The sequence below is a fragment of the Montipora capricornis genome, chromosome 13 (assembly GCF_036669925.1).
Source record: "Montipora capricornis isolate CH-2021 chromosome 13, ASM3666992v2, whole genome shotgun sequence".
Lineage (NCBI taxonomy): Eukaryota > Metazoa > Cnidaria > Anthozoa > Scleractinia > Acroporidae > Montipora > Montipora capricornis.
The window spans coordinates 12480728-12505727 of NC_090895.1; the positions used below are offsets into that span (position 1 = coordinate 12480728).

A 25000-nucleotide genomic window follows, 5' to 3' on the forward strand; every position below is an offset into this window, starting at 1 on the left:
CCTGTCCTTGTGTGGGCCCATTTCCATCAGTAGGGCTAATGCTCATATGGTTCATATGGGATAGAAATCTAGCACTTCACGTTACACTACACTCTCTTCAGATAACGCTGTTTAAAATATAAGTGCTACACGGCCAATGTTTGTATAAACGTAACCTTTCCTTGTACTTGTACATGTTAATTGCTGTGACTTTAACATCTTCGGTTCCCACGGTCTGCTCCCGTCTGACCTTGTAGCTCAGTCGGTAGAGCGGCGGAGATCTAACCTGAAGGTCGTGGGTTCAATTCCCACCCTGGTCAGAGTTTTTCTCTGTCCTTGTGTGGGCCCAGTTCCATCAGTAGGGACAATGCTCACATGGTTCATGTGGTATAGAAATCTAGCACTTCACGTTACACTACACTCTTTTCAGTTAATGCTGTTTAAAATATAAGTGCTACACGGCCAACGTTCGTATAAACGTAACCTTTCCTTGTGTTTACATGTATGTCCTTAAGTTTGGTTTTGGATGACTGACCCCAATTTTTATGTGTTAATTTCCTTGTGATAGCTACAAATTAGCTGGTTTTGCCCATTATAATTATTTTCAAGATACAGGTGTAGTGTAGTTTCGTAACTTCCCTTCATTGCTTTTCTGTAGTGACAAAATAGCAACTGGCTCTTTTGACAAGACTTGTAAGGTGAGTGTACAGTAAGTTTGAGAACAGTATTAAATTGAATCTAGAGATGTCTTGGATCCTGTGCTTGCTATAATTTCCTGGTTAATTCCGAGTTGGACATATGTAACAGCCAATTACTGACTTTATCTAGACTACATGATACATGTACATGTACATGTATGCTCTCCTGCTCAATTTAATTTACTAATTACTGACCTCATTTCTGATCCATTTTGCAAGTTACACTTGTATGTTTCCTTGTTTCCAAAAGTTCAATTATGACCCTCGCTGGTTATAGATCGCACTGGGAAAACTCTGGGCCATAACTAAGTGGTTGGCTTGCAGCCTTGGTACAGTGCAGGGCTGGGGCATTCAACAATGAGGGGTCCATCTACAGTGTACATCTAGAACTCATGGATCTTACATAATTAATTACTTTTGTGTTTCTTCAGTTTGTAGCAGTTACAATTACATATTTTACACAAAATGTATGCAGTGGACTGTGGGTACATGGTACTTAAATGCAGTGTTTGTGTTATCATTGATATTTGCAGTTGTGGAGTGCTGATACAGGAAAATGTTATCACACCTACAGAGGTCATACGGCTGAAATTGTAAGTGGTTTGTTTTGGTATGTGTATTTTATTGTGTAATAAATAATAAATAATACAGTCTAACTTGCTTGATTCACTTAGCAAATAAATGGGACAATAGTTTCCACAATTCAACTGGCAGGCTTTTTTGTGGATGCAACATACTTTTGCTATTGTCCACTGTTGAGGGAATTTGCAATCAGCAAAGCTCTTTTTTACAATTACGTAATAGCTTTCAATGAAGGCATCTCCAAGTAAGCGAAGCACTTTGCCAACAACATTATCAAGCGCACATGCCTTACCCTCTTTAATATGGTGTTTTACGCAATGTCATAAGAGGTCCTGATTAACAGTTAGAGATGGAAGAGTAGGGATAATTCTGTAGATGTAGTTTGTTAGTGGAGGAGGATGAGGTACAGCATTAATGTTCAAGGTGGAGCAAATATTTGTAAAGTAAGAGTTGAAAGCATTTGCTCTCTGGATATTATCTGTTAAAAGCAATCCTTGCGGATCTTTGATAGGCCCAATTAAGGAGGACTTGTTGTTGCCTTGATATAATTTGACTGCTTTCCAAAATTCTTTGCTGGATTTCACATTGCAGAATTTAGCCTTCCAGTAAGCTAGTTCAGCAGATCTTAATAACTTAGTGCAGGGATTTTTTTGTTCATCCATGGCAAGCTACTGGTATTTGATTGAATTTACACTTTTCTGATAGGAATATGATGATTGATGATCAATCAATTTAGTTATACAGTCAGAGTTTCCCATGTCCAGACAGAGTCATCAATGTCATCAAAAATGTCACATATGTTCCAAGGAGCAGTTGCAAATCCTGTTTTAATGCAGAGATGATTATACATTTAATTTCTTAAAATCCCGTAGTATTCTAAAAGCTGGTTTTTGATACATGTGTAGTTTGGTCTAAGATTTATTGTAGCATTATATCAAATGGTGGTCAGAAATTCCAAGGTTGCAAGCACCATGATGAAGAAACTTGTCACTAACTGAAGTGTCAGGTCAATGAGAGTAGATAAGTTGCCAGCAATTCTGGTGGGAACATTGATAACATTCTTTAAATTAAACTTGCGAAGTAGTTGTAGAAAATTCCGTGTCAGAAGTAAGTCGCCAGAATTGGTAGAGGATGGTAGGAAATCCCCCAGCAGTACAATGTTTGAGTGCTTTCTCCAAAACTTCTCCATCAGCAGAGGGAATTCATTGAAGAAGTTTACATAATCCGGAGGTCTGTAGATGGAGCCGACTAAAGGTTTTTGAGAGTGAAAGGAAATGTCCACCCAAGCATCCTCAATTGGGGAGTTATCTGATAAATCATTGGGATTCAGCAAAATATATTAATGAACCGCTGCCTTTCCAGCCATCGGATATGTTCCTTCTAGTGATTTTATAGCCAGTTATGTTTATTGATGAATCTTTTTTTCTGCTCCGAAAATGAGTTTGGGTAATGCCAAAATGTCAAACTTGATGGCAAATAACAAAGCCTTAACTTCATTTATTTTGCCCAGAAGACCATTGCAGTTGAGGTGACCGGGTTTTAAGCCCTGTTCAAATGAAAATGAAAAGTATCCAGTAGGAGCACCAAGTAGCCGACAAAATTCGGGTTTTTGTGTAGCGTTCTAACACATTTCCCAGTGTTCAACACTAACACTTGCCCGATTGTCAACCAGCTTTGAAAGGCTTAAAGAACATACTATTGGACAAATGGCATTTAATTCAAACCAGCCTAATCTCAAAGAGATTTTCAAGGAATCTCCCTTGATCTCTTACAGAAAAGGAAAAGCCATTAGAGATGTGCTTGTCAAAGCAAAACTGTGAAGGCTACTAGAACACAATGGACACACAGCAGGAGTCACATTGGTCTGTCAAACCCATTTTACTCACGTTACACAAAATTGACATTTTTGCAAGCCTCCTTAATAGGCAACAGGTCTTTAGAAGGTGGGCAACCGAAAAAACCATGGGCAACCAAAAAAACAAAACTGGTTTGCCAAAGGGCAAATCAGTTAAAAAGTAAGTGCCAAACACTGCTTTTGCTCCTCAGATGACGACTTGACCACTTGAATACAGTATGGTCATCTAAAGCAATCATTCTTCATCTGATACTCAGGCTTTATTCCTACGTTGTCATGCCAACAGCTTTTTGTGCTAATGGGAAAGGCCATAGAAAAGGGTGTGAGAAAGCATGATGTTTTCCATTAACTGTCAGTCTGATTAAGTGGACAGATCACCTTATGAATGAAGAAGCTCTAAGATAGGATCAGGAACCATGGAGAGACAATGTAGTGGAAAGAAGAATCAATTTTGTCTTGTAGGTCATGTGTTAAGTAAATAAACATCGACTCCTTTATGTGAGAACACCCAAAGTGACAGTGGCATGTATGCCAAATCAAAGGAGGTGTATAATGTACAAGTGTAATAGACCAAAGAAGACCTGGAGTACCACAGTGAGAGTTGACTTGAAAGCCCTGCGGATATCTTGTGGGAAGTGCTGGCTAAAGATCAAACAGATTGGAGAAGACTTGGGGTGCATTGTTGATATGGGCCAAGAGGAATTAACTAAAAATGATACCTTTTAAATGTAAGATTCTGTTGGTGGATGTGAGGTTGATAAAAGCTGAGGGAATGGAATTCTCTCTTTCTTTTGTCAGGTTAATGATTGAACCTTGCAGTTGGCCAGCTCTCACATGCCTTGATACCAGTAGCTCAGTTGGTGGAGCTAAGTACATTGCTATATGACAATTTACATGTACACTCAAAACTGCATGGTGCCCTATGACCATGTATATTTAAAAGAGGATTTTTGTGAATATCTGAAGAATGGACCCAATTAGAGCCAAGTGTTGTAAAGTTTTCCCTTCTTGCACTGTCTCTTGCCTCTGCATGACATTACCATGTGCTCCGAGCCCTTGTGGATCCAGATCACACATTACATCATAAACCTGGTCTCTGGTGACATTAAGGCCATATTCTAATCATTCTAATTTTTTATGTATTGCTCTATATCCTGGGAGCTAATACTAGGACCCTAGCTTGCATTCCACTGCTTCTTTCTTTCAAAGTAACAAAGCCTTCGATCAAGGGAACAAACACTCAAGGATATCGATACGCTGGAAAGTCATGTCTCAGAAAATCCAGTGCTTGGGATCTTTGCAAGCCTTGCTGGGTGTAATTATTGATTCAGAGCTTCACAGTTATCACCTTCAGTCCGGGTAGCCTCATGTGCATCTGCCATATTGGCTAATAAACTGAGTGCACACACATTGCACAGATTGAGGTATTGAAGCACGCATAGCATGATGGTAGTGGCAGCGCTGGGCCATGGTGAAATATATTTTCACTTGCTTTTTAATTTTTCGTTTGATATTGAATTTTTATTTCACTCTTGGCTGTACTTCGATCTTAGTTTTATCTTGAAGTTCAAGTTTTACTTTTGCATTCTACTTACTTTAGAATTTCATTTCATTTCTCACTTCTGTTTGCACTTATTGTACAAAACTATTCGAATATGGCCACCATATGCCATGATTCCTATTAATAATGAAGGACTTCTAGCACTAAGCAGGGACCAACCTTGTTCCCAGGGTCTCTCTTCTCTGCCTCCATTGTCGTTGGAGGCAGAGAAGAGCGACCCAGGGAACAAGCTTGAGCAGGGACCGTTTTCATGCCTGAATGTTTTAGTTTGGACATGTATACGTGTTTTGCTTTTCCAACAATTATAATTATATTATTATTATTATAGTAAGCATATGAATAGTGTTGCCAATTGCAAGCTAAAATGCGAACATGGAAAAGAATACAGTGGACACAAATCTCAACTCTACAGTAACAGTGCTTTAATGTAATAAACTTGAAGCCCTGTACCCGACAAAATAAGGATGTTTATCAGAGGAAACAGGATGAAAACTTGATGGCTGTTTTTGTGAACCCCTTCGGGGCATCCAAAAGGTGACTATAGGTGTGTCACATACCAAGGGTTGTAATAACATACATGTAGTGTGGCCTCCATGGAGTCAACTATGGCAACATGCAACATTACTGTTACATGTCAAAGATCTGTAAGACCCCTCTTTCAGAGTGATGTTGTGTGATACTGTACCTTCATAGTTGTTAGATGTGAAGGTTGTGATCATGATTCCTAATAATTTGAAGATCTTGCTAGCAGAGGACTAGCTGTTATCGGGAGGAAAGATCAAAGAGGCCCATACAGAAAGGGGAGGGATGCTCGTTGTCTCGCTTAGGGGTGTAAATTTGAATTTTGGTCTCACTTAGGGTGTTCTGGGCAAAACGCAATCATATGTGGCTGTGAAGGTCTCCTTTAGGGTTGTGCGGGAAGAAATATAAAAGTGTATCTTTACATTTTTATATTTCTTCACATAGGTGAAAGTATTGGATGAGAATGTCTTTGCCATCATTAAAAGGCACTGTGTTTTTGGATTATTTCTCTGTGTTTTAATACGGTCTCTTTTGGGGGTCAAAAAAGCCTGGGCCATGCCCAATTATCAAATTTTATTTTTTTTGGTGTACAGGTGTGCTTGGCATTTAATCCACAAAGTACTATTGTGGCCACTGGAAGTATGGACACAACAGCCAAATTGTGGGATGTACAGAAAGGAGCAGAAATTTCAACATTATCTGTTAGTGTTAAAGACACTTAACTCTCTTCAGTGTTCTTACATGTAATTTAAGTGAAGTTCTGCTGCTTGGCTTATGCACTAGATTGTTTGCATGTGACATGACTGCCATATTGGTGTACCTTAGCAATGAAATGGTGGCTATTTTTTTGAATGTGATCAATTCTCAGGGAACTGAATTTCATTTTAACAGAATTATTTCCTTTTGTTTAGGCAAGTCAATATGGCGACTGGTCACATCAGTGAATTAAACAACTGATATAAGCTTCACATTTTAGTTATGATTACTGCTTTATTCCACAAATGCGTTAATGTAGAATATTTTTTGAATATTATAATTATTATTAAACGCTCTAACCAAATATTTTATGGCACATCGGCAGTAAACTAACAATGACTCAAAAAGCCCCCATTTTCAGGGATGCTGAAAGAATATATTAATTTGGTGGCTCAGGTTTTATCCCCTAAGACAGATACAAAAACTGAGACTGATAGGCACCAATGCCTTTCCAAAAGAGATTCTTTTTCTAGCCACTTAAATTTTCTGTACACATTCGTCCCTTCCCCCCAATGCAGTGATGACAAAATTCTCCATATTTGTGTTTGTTGAGTTTCAAAATTCAAATACATACTTAATTGACCACTCCCCGTAGGGACTTTTCAGGGCCAATGAAACACTGCAATCAATGAAATGACAGAGAAGTCTCTCCCTGACTTATACATGGAAAAGACAGACATGGTTTTACGCCACTTGTATTCTTGCTTGACACTTCTCATTGCCTGTGTTCTGTCTCAGACCTCAAAAATGCAAGATGCATGTTTCAAGGATCAATGTTTTTGTGACATGATTGGTTTCTCAGGAGCCATCTTGACACATGTATGTCATTCCCTCTGAAATTTAAAGTGCTCTTTTCTCAGAACAAGAAATGCCACCCAGCATGCGAACTTTCAAAGAAATCAATGGGGCCTGATTAGTTGCTTATTTTAGGTTTTGATGATGACACAAGAAAATGCTGGACTTTTGTTTTCACACATAGGGTCATTCAGCAGAGATCATATCTTGCACATTTAATACAACTGGTGATCAACTGCTGACAGGTTCATTTGATCATACTGTGAGTGTATGGGATACAAGAACAGGCAGGTGTGTATAATCGTAGAGCAAACTTACTCAGGATTGCTCTGGCGCAGTGCTACATGTACTAGCAACAGTGCATACATGTAATAAATTAAAGGACGACCTTCAACCGACGGGCATTGCGTGCCGTCGAGCAATTTTCATATATGAAAATCCCACCAAAGCTGAAATCCATCCAATCAGATCGCTACTATAAGCAATGCGAATGTCTATAACAGAAAGAAACGGTTGAAAAGTCTCTGCAACCTTAAATAATTATTTCAATGGAGTTGATAATGTAAATTGGCCACCGTACAGAGATTCTAAAAGCTGACGTTTCGAGCATTAGCCCTTCATCAGAGCGAATCGAGGCATTATGGGTTACGTGTAGTTTTTATAGCAGAGTAGGAGCTAAGAAAAGATAAGAATGACAGAATTCCAGTCACCCTCACTTTCCATCCTCATAATCACGCAGTCAAAAGTATCATTCTTAATAATTTTAAATTACTCCAAAATGATCCCGAGACTGGTAGAATCTTTTCGCAACCTCCACTTATTTCATTCAAACGCGACAAAAGCGTAGGCAACTTTTTAGTTAGAAGCGCGCTCAAAACTAACGAGCAACCCGGCACTTTCAAATGCACCCGCTCACGATGCAAAACTTGTCTTTTCATTGTTAACACTAGCAAGATATCGGGACCTAAGCGATCTGTTAAGATCACCGATCGTTTCACATGTACCTCCGCAAATGTCATTTATTGCATAACCTGTACGTTATGCAATAAATTATACATTGGCGAGACAGGTAGACGACTAGGTGACCGATTCCGCGAATACCTTCGCCATGTTGAGACGAATGACAAAGATGCATCTAAGCCAGTCGCTCGTCATTTTAGTCTCCCTAAGTACTCCAAAACACACATGGCTATCTGCGGCCTTTCCCTACATCTAGGTACGACGGAAAGCCGCAAGAATCTAGAACAAAAATTCATCTTCCAAATTGGCACCCTTAATCCTCGCGGTATTAACGAACGCTTTTCATTTAACTAATATATTCCTATTTTTCACGTTGCCATGTTACCACCAATAGCGTAGCTCCTACTCTACTATAAAAACTACACGTAACCCATAATTCCTCGATTCGCTCTGACGAAGGGCTAACGCTCGAAACATCAGCTTTTAGAATCTCTGTACGGTGGCCAATTTACATTATCAACTCCGTTGATAAAACCAAATTTTTGTATACTACTTCCCCACCGACGCAGCACCACAGTTTCTTTAGAAACTACCCCCTTCTTTCTACATTAAAGTTTGTTGGAGGTACTTTTGGCTATTACTGCCATTTCTGTTCAACTGTAAGGGATAAACTTTTTTTGCACAATGCACATGCATGCTTTTCAAACGAGAGAATGCTGTCATTACCACGCAACTGTGTCAACTGTACAATGTGCTAACGCAAAGTTAATGTTTGTTTGGAGCATGAGAATCTGATTGAATCAATTCACATGCAGATTTGTCAAAATTCCTTGCATTTGTTCAGGTTTTCATGCAACATTGAGCAACAAAGTCCTTTACAAATTATTCGCCAAGCAGGGTGTGCGAATTTCATTGACAGTTACGCCTCCTTGCAAAGTTCGCACCGTTGTAAGGGCCGTTTTAAACGCCGTGCTGAATAATAATAATAATAATAATAATAATAATAATAATAATAATAATAATAATAATAAGTCCATTAAATAGTCTGGAGCAAACTCTTTCAGCGATTTGTTCGTCAGTAAGAGTATCTTGTAAATTACTCTCTTCTTGATTGGAAGCCAGTGAAGTTTCCTCAATACTGGTGTGATATGTTCTTGCCTCTTGGTTCGCGTAACCAATCTTGCTTCCGTATAAAAAGCTGTTACACTGGTCGAGTTTAGATGTAATCAGGGCATGGCTGAGTTTTTCCGTGGCTGCATTGTCAAGATATTGTCTAACTTGCCCAACACGTCTCAGAGAGAAAGATGCAGATTTGCAGAGTTGGTTGACATGTGCATTCATGTCAAGATGGCAGTCTAGTGTTACACCAAGATCACGGACTGAAGACGCAAGCACTACGTTTGATTTACCAATGGTGATCCCAGAAAGAAGGTCGTCTGGTTGAAATCGAGAGGGCAACTGTATGACATCCGTCTTTGATTCGTTGCATACTAACTCATTATATGCCAACCATTCAAAGATAGGCTCAATGCATTCTGAAGATTAGAAACGCCACTCTGTAAAAGAGACGTATCAATCGATACATAAGCTGTGTATCGTCATCATGGACAGCACAGTTGAGACCATAGCTTTTAATAATGTCTTCAAAAGGTGCAACATACAGAGAGAACAAAGATGGTCCGAGCACAAAGCCCTGTGGTACACCTCAGGCTAAACGGATCAGTTCCGACGTCTCATCACCAAACTTGACAGACTGCATGCGCTCACTCAAGTAAGATTTGAGCCAATCAAGAACTGTACCATAAATACCATAACGGTCCTGGAGTCTCTTGAGAAGTATCTGATGATTAACCATGTCGAAAGCAGAGATCAGGTCCAGCAAAACGAGGATGACATCATTGTTGTTGTCTAACGCCAAGCTGATGTCATTATGGACACGGAGTAATGCTGTTTCTGTACTGTGGTTAGGCCTGTAGGCAGACTGCATTCGAGCATAGAGTCCATAAACTTGCAAATACTGATGTAGCTGATTAGATACAACACGTTCTGTTGTTTTCGATAAGAAGGACAAGTTTGTAATGGGACGATAATTCTTGAGAAGCTCAGGATCAAGATCTTTCTTTTTGATGATAGGGGTGACCAAGCCATGCTTAAATTGCGAAGGGAATACGCCAGTCATAAGTGATGAGTTGATAATTACAGTGATAGGGTGAACCAAGACATCAATGCACTTCTTTATAAGGACTGTACGTATCGGGTCCAAGCTACAGGACTTCGTTCGTGATGACATCATGACTGATTTAACATCTTCAGATGTCACTGGCCTGAAGGTACTCAGCTCATAACTTGATGGCGTAGGTTGCTTGTCATAACGATGACAATCGCCAATGTCAGAAGAAGCCATTAACTAGTCCAGTAAATCAGAGATCTTAGAATCAAAGAAAGTGCAGAATCGTGTCGCAAGTTCATGCCGGTCAGTATGGGTAGGCAGGATTATCTTGTTCTTTACGGTGAACAGCCCATCAACGAGATTGAAGAGTTCAGATTGAGTCGATGTAGAGATTTTATCAAAGTAGTAGTTCCTCTTTGCATTTTCAACAGGAGTGTAGTACTCACTTGCCTTCTGTTGGTAAACTTGTTTTTTGATTTCAAGGTTTGATATTTGCCATTTTCAATCCCATCGACGGTTTTCTCGCTTTAACTCACGATGATGATCAGAAAACCAAGGAGAAAACGTTGACATTCTTAGCTTGACTGATGCATGGGTGTCCCTTAGATCAGAATCGTATTGTGTAACAGCAACATCCACATCAGATGACCTATTGCACCTGATTGATGTATTAGCGACATGTTCCACAAACAGTTCTAGGTTGATGTTTTGAAGTTTCCGTCGCTACTTAAGACTTTCGACAAGACAGGGCGAGGAAAATCGCTCAGGAAAGTTATAGCATCGTGATCAGATGGCATGCTGAGTAAGACCTGAAGGTTGGTTACCAAATCATCGTTAGAACTAGTAATTACCAAATCCAAGATGTGTCCATGATTGTGTGTGGGTCTTGTTACATGATGATTCAAACCCGCAGAGTTGATCAAGTCGACGAATTGGACAACATCATTACCTGTTGTACCAATGTGGAAGTTAAAATCCCTGGTGATTAAAAAATGGTCGGGCGTTGCCGCTAGGTTTTCAACAAGTTGAGAGAAATCATCAAAGAACATGTTCGAAGTTAAGCCATTTTTCTTGGAGGCTGGAGGTATAGTAAAAAACCTGAGCAATTTACTTCCAAGAGAGATTTTCAAATCAAGGCATTCAATTGAAGTAAATAAGCTATCATTGACGTTTTGCGTCACGGTAATCCCTTTACGGAATATCACAGCAACACCACCACCACCAGTAGAGTTTGTCCTCGGTGTATGCACAATGTCGTAGTCGTTAAGAGTGTTGGCGATATCAGCCAGTGTCCTGTCATCTCGATCATTGCCAGTCAACCATGTTTTTGTAATAGCCATGATGTCCATTAGTTTTGCGATGCAATAAAATCAGTCAAAACAGTTGCTTTGTTCTTTATAGATGTGGCATTCCAAGAGGCAACGCGTTCTCTTGGTTGATATTTCAACGGGATCGGTTTTGAGATTTTTTAAGTTCGACTTTGGCACGGCTGTAGCACGACGCTTGAAACCATTTAAGAATTTGACTCTGCCGTGTAGCACGGCAAGCTCTGTCGTGCTACACGACTTTAGCACGGCATGGTTTCAAATGGTGTGCTATTGCCGTGCCGAAATAAATAAATAAATAAATGAATGAATAAATAAATAAATAAATAAATAAATAAATTATAATAACATTATAAAAGTGGATAAACCGGTTTCTTGTGACTGGGATGCATGCGCGTAGAAAGAGTTCCTGGGTGCGAGTGAAAAAAATGGCGGCATTCATGAGAACCCTTCCGCCTGTTGCAGGAGGGAATGTTTCAGAGGCTGAAGAAGATTCTTGCTCACTGGGTGTGGATGAAGGAACAAACGTAAGCTCAACATAAACATTTGTACAATGAGAAGACCATGGATCTTTTTACTCCAACTGAAAATGTGAAAATGCAGCTCACTGCTGAAAAAATACAACAACAAACTCCATGTCCTTGTTTTTCATCCCATAATTTCTTAGTTAGTTTCTTTCTTATCAAATCAACTTGCTGATTAGAGTTTCGTAGTGGAGGATACTGACACATACCCAGCAGAGCCCTAATGGCATCTCTGTCTCTTCTTTCTCCTGCGGTTGGATCAACGGTTAAATCCAGCTTACGTGAAATGGTATCTCCTAAATCCAGGAGGGACATACATGAGAGAGTCATCATTTTCAAATACTCTGGGCTATTTTCACACTTTCTTAGCAGGATCCTCCATCGACCTTTCAGCTGCCCATAGGCACCCTCAGTTACCATCCTTGCCCTACTTAAACAATAATTAAAATACCTTTGCTCTTGGGAAAGGATGGCATTTGTATATGGTTTCATTAATCACGTTGAAAACTGAAATGCTGAGTCCCCCTTTTTAAGTGGAGATACACGTATCCCATCAAGAACTTTCGCAATATTTGAAATGACTGTTCCTTGTTGCACTTTTCCCCACAAATTGGTTGATTGGAATGTAATCGAGTCGTGAGAGTTTCCCGGGAAGCCACATCTTCCCCACTTGAAACGGTACCTCGCATCTACTAGTGACATTCAAACAAGAGAATAAAAGTTTTTTGAACTCAGCCTCATCCTTTGGAAAATGATGGGTGACACACTCAGCCCAAAGGTTTTTAACGATTGCCTCACAAATTTCCTGCACGATTGTTGAGACAGTGGATAGTCTAAAGCCAGTCATTTGTGAGATGGTATAATAATAATCTCCTCTCCCAATGCGGTATGGGCAGATACCTAGCCTACACCCTGGAGAAATCGGATTTTCTGCAACGGTTTGTCGTTGTAATGTAGCTCTTGAAATTCTAAAGGTCTTCTTACTCGTTGCATCCGAATATGTTCTCCAGACAGTATCCCACCATCCTAAATTTCTGTGTAGTCGACGACATGATGGCAGTGCACTTGCCTCTGTAGATGTCAGCAAGATAGTGATCAAACAACAGACGAGGATCACTAATCTTTTTCTTCTAGCAATGGCATGGGGTAATAAGGCCTGCTGCAATAGTCGCTTCCTTCTCCTTGCAGCCTGGGCTTGTTTAAAAAACACGAAAGTGCGCAAACGTTCGTCAAATCCCCCATCAGGAACACCCTCCGGATTTATCCGTAATACCGATGGTTCAAGATCGTCTCTTTTGTAAAAGCCAATAATTAAGCTCGATGTTTGAAACCAAGTCGTGCCAATGTCGTACCACATTCGAGCCAAATTGAATTTAGTGCGGCACGACTTTAGCATGGCGTTTGAAACGGACCTAAGATGAACACCGTTGCATGGGTTGTTGCGTTGGCGTATTTACATGTAGTTGTCAATTGTGAAAGTTTGTTTGAAATTAGAGTAATTAAGTAGTAAGGACATCTGTGATTACTATTTTTTGGAGGGTATCGCTCCATTTTTGGTTGGAAAGAAGGAGGAGCATTTGGATTGTGATTTCTATTGGCCTTAATTAAAGGCTGTCTTGTATGAGAAGTGATTAACCGAGCAAAAATAACAAACTGTATGATGCACATCTTCATATGAATTACATGTAATAACAAATTGAATACACAAGAAAAGAAGGTTGACTTTTCTTTCCTTATCTTATCCTTTTTGCCTGATAACGACGCAAGTAAGATAGTATCAACACATTAACACATAATAAATCCTTTCTAGCATTAATTTTTATTTTCTCATAATGTTTAGAAGATTGTTTTTGTTTCCCAAATTTTATGTTTCTGATGGGAAAACAAGTTTTGTGTACATTGCAATTTAGTGACTTTCGCATGTAAAACTGTTTTACTTCAATTTGTGTAATGAGTACCACAATTTGAGTGTATATAACTCTGACTTGTTTCTCCCAAACCACAAGTTTTGCTCATTTCTGGGAGTGAATTTTTATTTATTTTCAGACGAGTGCACACCCTTATTGGCCACAGAGGGGAAATCTCCAATGCCCAATTTAACTTTGATAGTTCATTTATAGTCACTGGGTCAATGGTAAGTTAAGAAGAATTTTACATTCACATAGTGTTTGTCCCATTGTGTTTTTTTTCTGATGAATATAAGGTGATCGCATGCTAAATGTGCCTTGTGAACTGGTATAGCGGAGCTCAGACGGAGCTCCATGGGTAAGATTTTTTGGGAAATCTATCCATGCGAGAAGTTTTGGTTATGACGTCAGCGTACGTCTGCCCGCCCGTACAGACTGTCGGGGAGGAGGTGGGGAGACAGGACAGCCTCTGGGAACGGAAATCGCATGGCAGCGTTGCATTTGGCAACCCGCGTTTTTCTGGCGGGAAATCATTTTAGTGACGAGCAATGGGATAAAGAGCAGAAGAGAGCACGAGAGAAGAGGCGACGAATTTTGAGAAATTTTAGCGAAGAAAACTTCGAGAGAAGCCGAGGAAGGAGAAGAAGAGAACATTTCAGTGATGAACACCATAAAAGCTGAGAGAATACAATGTAGAACGAGAGACAAAACACTTATTTAGAACGGTGGACTTTCAGGTTATGTTTTCCTTCTTAACACATGCCTCACTGGCTCTCATATTTTGTGAAACTCGCTAAAAAAAACGAAGAAGGCCTGAAAACGTTTGCAATTCCGTGTTGACAGAGATTTTGCCATATTTCAACAATCACACACCGCGTCGCCATTCACAGGGCTGGAAATTCACACTCGCAAACTCGCAAAATGCGAGTGATTTTGATAATCTGCGAGTGAGAAAAATATCCACTAGCAAACGTTAGAATCATCCATGTGTCCCAAACAGTTGGAGAAAGCTGTTCAAAGGCAAGAAGGATTGTAAGGACAACATAATGATATGAGGCAAATAAAGCAGGGCATGCTGAGCTGAGAAGAGCACCTTTTTTTGTTAGCCACTGGCCAGCGATATTGCACCGAGGCTCTGTGCCGCACCTGCGCATTCATGTGTTGTTGTTGTTTTTCCTCGTGGTTTTGGAGCTATCGTTTTCATTGCATATGTCAAAAATAACTTTTTTCTGTAAGAGGCCCTCGGGGCCCTCGACCTCAAAAAATGAGTGCCAGTGGTGGGAACCAACAGGGGATTACACAGCTTATATGAAAACAGGTCTGCAATGGCAGAAGGATTTCACCATCGATCTGGTTTACAAAGTAGTTGAAGGACACAATGAACTTGTGGAAGAAATACGGTGTAAAACATGTCGAGAATTTTCGTAGGACAAAGCATCTTCAGTTAGTAACTGACAATAATTTGTAGTGTATAATATTGCGATGTGGTTTGGGTACTGATGCCATGGACATGCTGATAAAGGGAAAATTGAGGGCCCAAAAACAGGCTGATTATCCAGCCCCAGAGCTGCAGTAGATAGGTGGTGGCTATCAGGAGAACGACAAAGGAGACCATCACCAAAAATTGAATACCTTTCGTTATTAAACTTTCAGCTTATTAATAGACTGTGCGAAATATCAGTTCTACTCTTTATATCAAATGTGGCCAGTAACATTTCAAGAAAGAGTTTGAGGAGAGGGGAAACCGGGGTACCCGGAGAAAACCTCTCGGTGCAAGGTAGAGAACCAACGAACTCAACCCACGTATGACGCCGGATCTGGGAGTCGAACCCGGGCCACAATGGTGGGAGGAGTTAGAAGGAGGAGTTAAAACCACTGCGCCATCATTGTGGCGACAGTCTACACTAAATTAAAAAATTTCGATTTATAGGCTTTTTGTGTGAAATGGATGTCCACTCGTGAGCTGCTTTGTTTGTATATAAATATTGTCAGTCAAACGGAAAATGTTGTGAAAGAGATAACTGTGCATGTAATTTCAGATTTAGTTGTTTATTAAAATTGCTGGTTATTGTTTGCAAGGCTTGTTTCTTTACTGCTGTCAACTCAGAGGGTTTGATCACTGTAAACATGATTAATTTTCTACTTTATGCGGAAGCATAATTATTTCCATATACACTATATTGCTTTCTGGGGTTAGAAAGGGGAGCTTTTAGGCTTGGCTAAATTGTATAAATTATACTTACGTAGGCGTAACCATTAATTAAGGAATTTTAGTGCATTGATACAAAACCCTTCTACTGACCTAGCGGTATATTTTTGTGCAGCAAATTTCCACTGTATAGTCAGAAAGATATTATTTGCAATCTATGGTTTGTGGATAATTTTCTGTTTCTCATTACTTCTCCCACCAAGTTGTTAACCAAGGGCCGTTTACTCGAAGGCTGGTGGTTGGCGCTAACCGTTGGTTGAGAGGTATCAAAACCTACAGGTTTCCGTGGGATTTAACGCTGGTTAGCACTAACCATGTTTTGAGCAACCCCGGGCCGGATTGGTTATTTCCTGCTCAGTTGCAGGATTTTGCTCTGTGGTAATAATGTCTAAGTCAGGATCTAAAGTTCTGTACAAGCTACTTTAGTGTAGGAAATGAAATTAAGGTATTCAGGAAATTAACATGAATTTAATGTAAAGCGACTTTTTAATAAACAAAATTAACGGGAAGGAGGAGGTAGAATTTCACAATAAAGGAAATTAACGCGATTAAGACACAGTTGGTGGTGACCACTGGAACAAATTTATTCAACACTGGATGGAAAAAAAAATCACTGAACAAAACGGAAAGAAAGAAAGCTTGTACCTTATTTTATTGTTTTGTAGGTGTCATGAATGATTCCTTGGTCCCAGAGGTCTTTCTTGAGCGGCGTGTAGGGGAAAGCATGTGGCTACCTTGGACTTGAATCTCACTTTCATGTAGAGGCCAGCTGTCAACGCATCAGATCCTGACCCTGGCGTCTGCATGAAAGTGAGATTTAAGTTCAAGGTAACCAGAGGTTTTTCTCTTCTCGCCGCTTCGCGACTCGTCTTCGCCACTTTGCGGCTCTCTCGCGACTCAACAAAAACCTCTGGGACCAGGGTACATGAATGTCTGGAAAGGTTTCAAAATTAAGGTTAAAATAATAGAAATTTAGATCGCAGAAATTAACGCTGCACTTCATTAACGCCGCGGAAAATAACGCGCGACTTACGCTTAAATAACGCGTGACTTGAATTAATGCGAATTTTAACGATTCGCGTTAATTTCAGGGGGCGTTAATTTCCTATAATAAGGGCGCCTTTTTTTGGGAAAATCCGAAAACGGATTCTTGAGTCCAAAAACGGATTTTGCGTCTTTTTTTCGAAATCCAAAAACGGATCATGAATTCAAAGTATCCACACTCGAGGAGGATCTTCGGATCAAATCTAAATCCGGATTGTTCAGATTCACCACTTCAGCGTTTTTTTTAGGAAAGGATTTGAAAAAAGTATTTTTGACAAGCTGTTTCCATGCAAAAATGATACACAGCAGCTACTGCACATGACAGTTTAGCCCAAATGTTTTTCTCGCGCCATTTTAACCGCAGGATCGAAGACACGAATAGGTTGACAATAGTTAGGTTTCCTGAAAATTTTACACCAGAAATTTCACTAAAAGTTTCTTGGCAGCAGCAGTAATATTGTTAGCACCTTTCTAAACGGTAAAAATACCCTCTATAATCGATTTGTGCCTTAGCACGCATGTTTTTCGTCGTTTCTTTTTTCGATCGCTATAAAAGTATTTTTTTTCTGGTGGCATTTTCATTGAAGAATTTCTCAAAAACAAACCAGTTAACCGCTTTTTTTTTCCAATTGCACGCAACTCTGGGGTTTGTTCGTTCGTTGTCATGGCAAATAATCCTTTTTCGGATTTTGCGTTTTTTTGACACTGAAGAATCCGTTGATCTGAAATCACAAATCCGTTTTTGGATTTTCCCAAAACAACACACCCTAAGGTAGTTCCCTTTAAAAATTAACTTGACTGTAAAGGTAGTGGACCCTCAGCAATCATGTTCCTTTGTTTGAGTCATGCAAGTTATTCCTAGGGTTTTTTTTTAAGGTTTCATAACTTTTCCAAATGATGATTGTGGCGATTATTTTATCAGCAAATGACGGTTCATACATGTATCTTCAGTTCAAATATACTTCATTTCTTTATTGTAAGTGGCATCATTTTTTTGTGTTGTCCACTGCAGGACAAGTCGTGCAAAATATGGGACTCTAGAACGGGACAGTGTATTGGAACCTTAAGGTAACCTGGTAATGTTGCTATGGTGCTAGACAATAATAATATAAAGAAATAATTTAGGTGCGACAGTATCTATGACCAAAAATTCACTTCTTTTTCTTTGGATTTCAAAACTAAACACTAAGTGAGCCAAGTTTTTGGCTTTGATTTAAAGAAGACACCTGTTTAATTGAACTTGAATTTTCGTCTTGTCTTTCATAGAATACCGGATCCGAAATCTCCAGTGTCCTTAAAACAAAAGGACAAATCATTCGTAATCGGAATAACAAGGGTTCTTTTGTCTTGCGCCATTTTAGTGTTGTATATGAAAGTCTACCCGACTTTTCCTATTTTCATGGTCCGCCATTACTGACTTTAAAATCTTGAGAGAGCTGGATCGAGGAGAAAATTACGTCAAAGACTGACTAGCTTAAGAATGCAATCCCTGTGTTTGTGTGAGTTTCAGGCTTTCAGACTTTTAACCTAGTGTTTTGCATGTATAGTAAGCTGAATTGAGACGCTGAAATTTTAATTTCTAAAGTGAGTATAAAGTGATGTCACTTTTCCGTAGATCCAACCCTCCGAGGCTAAATCGGTCAGTTTTGAACCAAAAAAGAAACATTGCAAGACTTACATGTAAGGGCCCAGTTCTTTAAACTGTCAACCTACAAGCAGTAAGCCAACAAGTTGCATGACAAGAAATTGTCCAAGCTACAGAAGCTACTTACAAACAGTGCAAAAACAATATGATAGAGACAATATATGTATCATATTGAGTTTTACTTTGATTTAATTTATCACAGCAATGGAACTACGGCTTCCAATACAGCGACGTGTACAATTTCCTTTTATTAAAACATATGAGGGGCTTTACTCATTTATCTGAGATTCATGAAAATTGTAGATTCATAGGAAGATGCTTTCAGTTTTTCATTTTTACGAGTCTGAATGCTGTGATATATGCTTATTATGCTCCATCTTTGGATTCACTTAGGTCCCCCTTACCCAACCCTTACCCAATAGTTGGGAAAGAGGGGTGGGGAAGGAAGTTTTTTGGCATCGTCTATAATAATTGTAATTATCTTTGGCTTGCTTGTTTTGTGTGATGGACAGAGGTCATGATGATGAAGTCCTAGATGTATGTTTTGATTACACCGGTCAGTACATTGCCACAGCATCTGCAGATGGTAAGCAATCATTGCTTTGATGAAGATCGCGTTATGTTTCCAAGTATTCTAAAAAACTTTAAGTAAAGCTCTGTCTCTCTGTGCACTTTTTAATATTTTCTAGGTGCATGTAAAATTGGGATAATCACCCATTCACCGCTTAAGCATCCCCCAATTTGCTGGCATTAGACAGAGTATAATAATGTGGGTTTCATTCACAGAAGGGAATGGGTTAACCCATTCACACCTAAAGCGGCCCCCAATGGTGGGTAATAGTCGTCTCACTGCCAGGAGGCAATGGGTTAAATAAGACTTGCATATACGTTAGTCTGACTGATTTTTAGGACATTTACACACAAAGTGAAGAGAAAGGTGAGCACATAAAGCTGCTTCTAGCAGAAACCGGCTTCTCAAGGTACAACTGTACATGTCAGATTGTCTTAGAAACAGTACAACTTTCTTTAATTTACCAAGCGTCTTTCGACGGTACATCCGTCATCGTCAGCGTTACAAAGATTAAAAATCATCGTTGAATTTAAATAGCGCGATGTTACAAAGTTCGTTGCATTGCGTGACAATATTACATACTTAAGAGTATGAATAAGGAACGTATAAGGACAATTGGGAGAGAGTCAGGTTTATGTATTAAACCTGTTGATTGAGGCTGAGTTTCTCCCATTTAATGTACGTTAGTCTGTACGTCATGTCTGTACGTCAGTCAGACGTTAGTCTGACTGATTTTTAGTACATTTACACACAAAGTGAAGAGAAAGGTGAGCACATAAAGCTGCTTCTAGCAGAAACCGGCTTCTCAAGGTACATGTCAGATTGTCTTAGAAACAGTACAACTTTCTTTAATTTACCAAGCGTGTTTCGACGGTACATCCGTCATCGTCTGTGTTACAAAGATTAAAAATCATCGTTGAATTTAAATAGCGCGATGTTACAAAGTTCACTGCATTGCGTGACAATATTACATACTTAAGAGTTTGAATAGGGAACGTATAAGGACAATAGGGAGAGAGTCAGGTTTACTGTATGTATTAAACCTGTTGATTGAGGCTGGGTTTCTCCCATTTAATGTACGTGGATTAAATTCAACGACGATTGTAAACTTTGTAACACTGACGATGACGGTTATACCGTTGAAACATGTTTGGTAACCTAAAGAACGTTTTACTGTTTCTACGACTGTCTAGTTTGCTGCTTGTATCTAGACCTTTTGGATCAATTATCCACCTGTCAGTTTCCTTCAATTCAACGAAGCGTCTAGAGATTCACATTTATTTTAAGTGGTGATTGCGTGCACTGCACACCAGGTCAAAAGTGAATGCACACAAGAGCTGAAAAATCTTACGAAGGTCCAAAACATGCAATACACTATAAAATGTCTGAAATGCTAACATACGCTGCACCAAACAACTTGGTAAGTATGCTCCTAGTTGTCAACTTTGTTAATAGGCACTAAATCCTTTTGGTTGGGTTAGTCACCTCCACATGATGTAACACAATTGCACCTGCTATGCCAACTGACTGGAAACCCTGGTATGAAGGTTAATGGCTGTATGCGTATACCGCTGGTAGGCATCACTAGACCAATCTCCAAAGGTTTTGATGAGATGATGTGGCACCCCATGATGCAGCAGAAGTGGACCTGCCTGTAGGGAAGCTACAAGATGTCCAGAAGAGGAGCCTGGATAAGCTGCAGAGTGTAAAATAGAGGGCATCATGGAAGACATATGCTGACAGATTAATGAAACAGAACAATGGCCCTGGAGAAGGGCTGGGCAAAGCCAAAGCGTTGCCAAGCACCACCATTGGGCAAACAGTACTGCAGACATTTAGATAACGTGTCTCAAACATTGAATAATATCAGGAGCCCATGAATAAGAGCAAGCAACTCCTATACTAAACCTGTGTCACGGCATTTTTACAGACCAATCTATTTTTGGACTACCTTTCCCGGCAGTTCCGGTTTGGTGACGCTATGACGTCAAGTTAGTTTCCTGTGATTAGTCATTGGGCTCCTGCGGAGTCTCATTTGCGAGAAATTCAATCTAAAAATAAACCGGTCTGTGAAAACGCCGTGACAGGAATATATGGGAGTTGCTCGCTCCTACTCATGAGCTCCTGATAATATGCAAATGGTCATTAACTATTATGTAGGGATGGGCGGGTCTAATCTGCAGGTCGCAGGTCGCGGGTTGCAGGTCATTGTTTCACCAATCCAATACAGAAAGTATCCTAAACATTCATAAAAGCTAACCTAAGGCCTAAAAACTTTTGTTTAGGCCTAATTAGGCCTAAAGTTAGCTTTTAAGAATGTTTAGGATTCTTTCTGTATTGGTGAAACAATGACCTGCGACTTGCAAATTAGACGCGCCGTGTAGGGAGGCGCGGTGGCCTCATGGTCAGTGGACCGGGTTCGGGTCCTGGCCGGGGACATTGTGTTGTGTTCTTGGGCAAGACAATTTTACTCTCACGGTGTCTCTCTCCACCCAGGTGTATAAATGGGTACCGCGGCGAAAATGCTGGAGGTAACCCTGCGATGGACTAGCATCCCATCCAGGGGGGAGTAGAAATACTCCTAGTCGCTTCATGCTACAGAAACCGGGGATAAGCGCTGGCCTGGTGGGCCTTCTAGGCTAGTACCGGACTTTACCTTACCTTATCATTAATTATTATAATAGGCATAGAATTTAACAACGAATTTTGAAAACGAAGGTCGAAGACAGGAAAGTGGAAGTTATTTCAGCGGGTGAGCTGAATGAATACTGAATACATCAACCGAATTTATCATCTCCGTCTGCACTAAAAACGGCAATGAATACGAAAACACTCTTCACTTTGGACTACTAGATGGAATATCTGAAACATTGCAAGTGTTGTAGATTTTATTAACTAAATTGTCGGTTGGGCGATTTTAAACCACTGTTTATTGCTTTCATCGCCCCACTCCATTTGTGCGAAATTAATTTGACTATCAAACACTACCACGAAAAAAACTCAGTACCTATGAAATAAACATATTACGGCATGGAAAATGCTTTGTACGATTTTTATTCACTCGTTGTTTCGTATCAGAAAACTCACTCGTTCGTTTTTTGCTACTACTCAACTCGTGAATAAAAATTGTATACGCGCGAATTTTCCGTGAAGTAATCTCTATAAGTGCCACACTAGCATGGCGCAAAATAACTTAGGAAGCTTGCTCCTTGTCTTTAATTCAGTTAAATGGCATTTAATCATTACAATCAAACTAATTTATTATTTTTTTTCTAGAACAGAACATAAGCAATCTTTGGTCACTTTTGCGGATTTGTTTTAATGATAACCTTGACATCGTAACTTAGTGCTTTTTATTTTACCGTTTTTTTCTTATTTGAGGTACTGGAAGAGTATACAATGCTCTAACACATCATTGTCTTTGTAAATTAGAGGGTCACGAAGGAGAAATTTCAAAGGTAATTTTATAGTTCCGAAACATTTTTACATGTTTTTCCACTAACGTGGGGGGCATTGCAGGTATGTATGTAAGGCATTTAGACTTAACGTGGATTGCTTTGAAATGCCAGTGTCTTCCATCCAAACATTCTGCCTCTGATCAATTGGCCTGCTCTTCCTTTCCTATACTCCTTCAAATGACCTAATATTAACCATCCAAATGTTGGAATTACTCATTTAGTTGAGAACAGTTTGGTCATTTGTCCAGGAACAAAATATATTTCTGTGGATGAATTTAATCATCTGGCCCCAGTAGTTCAAATGATGGATAGCACTATCTACCGGATAAATCATTATCCAGTTACTCTGGGTGCCAGAGGAATTTTGTTTTTCAAGGTCGGAGAGAACGCTCAGCGATTCCAAATCAAAGGTCGAGGACGAAAAAAAGCCTCTGGTCGCACAACCCCAGAACCTCATTTTCATGGCTTCAAATTGGGACAGAATTTGTCCTAGTTCGCTGATTGGGCATTACGTTCGAGGGAGTTTTTGATTGGACAAATCGAAAAACCGGTTCTCAACAGCTGTTGTGACAAGCATCGTTGCGTGACCTCGGCCCGAGAGGAAAAGACCGAACTGTTTCGATGGTCCGTTTGCTGCTTCAGTGCCTTCACGCACTATAACGGCTTTGACAAAGTGAAAAGATCCATTATTATTTGAGAGCGGTCGGGGGAATTACCTGTTGAACTCATCAACATTTTTTGCAACTGTGTCTGGGAATGGAGGAGTTATGGATGAAGAATGGTAAGGACATACAAGTGTCTCGCATTTCGAAGTCTTCCATTCTTGCTTTTTGCTATTATGGCATTTCCCTTAAATAATTGGCAGAGTGGAACGGCATGTTTAAGTATTAAGGCAGTTGCAGCTCTTAGACTAGCTTTTATTAGTAGCTTTTATTTTATTACTAGCTAAGTATTAGTCTAGAAGTCATTTTAGCGGCGGCAAATGAAAAAAGGAAAACTAACAGGGTTAATTCATGTGCTGAAGCATTATCAATTACAATCTAAGTTGATTATCTGCTTCATCTGTCCTCTTTGACTATCTGCATCTTATGACAATATTCCTTTGGCCTTCTCTGCTTAATTGTAATCTGGTAATTGAAAAATCACAGTGAAATCAGTAGACTAAACTGACAAATAACCGACAAACACCAACAGTTGAATTACTAAAATTATACTTAAGTTTCAATAAAACTCGCGCTGTGGTTTTGAAAACAGGGTGCTTTATGAGAGTACAGACGCACGGCTGACGTCACCCGAAGGATTTGGAAAACAAAGTTAAAAATTTAGCCGGATGCGTGAGAAAATTAAGAAATTGTTTCTTATAAAACAACTAAAGAAACCTCGCCTGCAATCGCTTCTTTTATATAGCACTTAGGAAGTAGATACAGCACTTAAGAAGTACGAAAACACTCGTCTAAGACTGTCCCCCTGCACTGCCGTGTTCTCTCCCCTTCCTGTGTGTTTTACAACAGAACAGATCACAGGCTTCTTTATTTGTTAATCACATACAAAAGATTCACGAAAGCAGCGGGTAAAAACGCCTTAATGGATGCTAGCCGGCAAAGGGTTTCATATTGCAAATTATTGTTGTGTGATTAGACGATATTGGTCACAACAATACGTACAATACAATACGTACTTAATTGACCGCTCCCCATAGGGGCTTTTCAGGGCCAATGAAACACAGTTAACGAAACGATGGAACAGAACAACAACAACAACAACAACCGTTAAGAATCCCAACTGGCCGGAGGCAAATCAGTTGGCTATTTACAAGTGCAGCTGAGAAGTTGAAACAGGGACTACCAGGATCAAATTCAACGAGTGGTCGGAGTGGGTCTTGAACCCGGGAGCTCCGGATCTCAAGGCAACCGCCCTAACCACTGGGCCACACTGCCTCCTCCTCCAACAATATTATTTACAAAACAATGGGATCTCTCCCTTGTCCTTTCCCTGAAAATGCTTGGTTGTGGATGGTTAGGGTAATCCTCCTTGGTAAAATCGAGATGAAGAAGGACAATAGGCCAAATTGGGTAGCTCTGTGTTGTACCCAATTCAAACCCTTTGGGAATGAAACGTTTTGTTACAGGTATTTCCGCATCATTTAAACGTGAATGCTATATTTTAATGCAAATACAATATACAAATAATCTTAACTTTGGGAGGTTTAAATCGGGGACGACATTGAGTTAGCCGATTTGGTCTATGGTGGATCGAAACATTTTTAAAATATGAAGAAATTTAAGTTTGCATGTACAAATGGATTAATAAAATGTAAAACATATCATTGATAAATGCATGCAGATGATCTACATCCATGACAACCTATTTCTGTATGATAACGTTTTCCTCTTTTTATTTCAGATAACATTTAGTCCTCAGGGTACAAGATGCCTCACA

The 25000-nt window shown here is 39.7% G+C and overlaps 1 protein-coding gene across 1 annotated transcript in view; it reads left to right on the forward strand.

The window, feature by feature from the left end:
- Window positions 1-25000, forward strand: part of LOC138028991 (dynein assembly factor with WD repeat domains 1-like) — a 50212-nt gene that overhangs the window by 19826 nt on the left and 5386 nt on the right. The window contains exons 7-15 of the mRNA XM_068876649.1: window positions 638-677; window positions 1211-1270; window positions 5791-5898; window positions 6933-7039; window positions 13774-13861; window positions 17900-17955; window positions 19045-19118; window positions 22485-22561; window positions 24965-25000. The exon at window positions 24965-25000 is cut by the window's right edge and continues 57 nt beyond it. Of these exons, the coding sequence (XP_068732750.1) occupies window positions 638-677; window positions 1211-1270; window positions 5791-5898; window positions 6933-7039; window positions 13774-13861; window positions 17900-17955; window positions 19045-19118; window positions 22485-22561; window positions 24965-25000 (646 nt within the window). The remainder of the gene's footprint in view (window positions 1-637; window positions 678-1210; window positions 1271-5790; window positions 5899-6932; window positions 7040-13773; window positions 13862-17899; window positions 17956-19044; window positions 19119-22484; window positions 22562-24964) is intronic.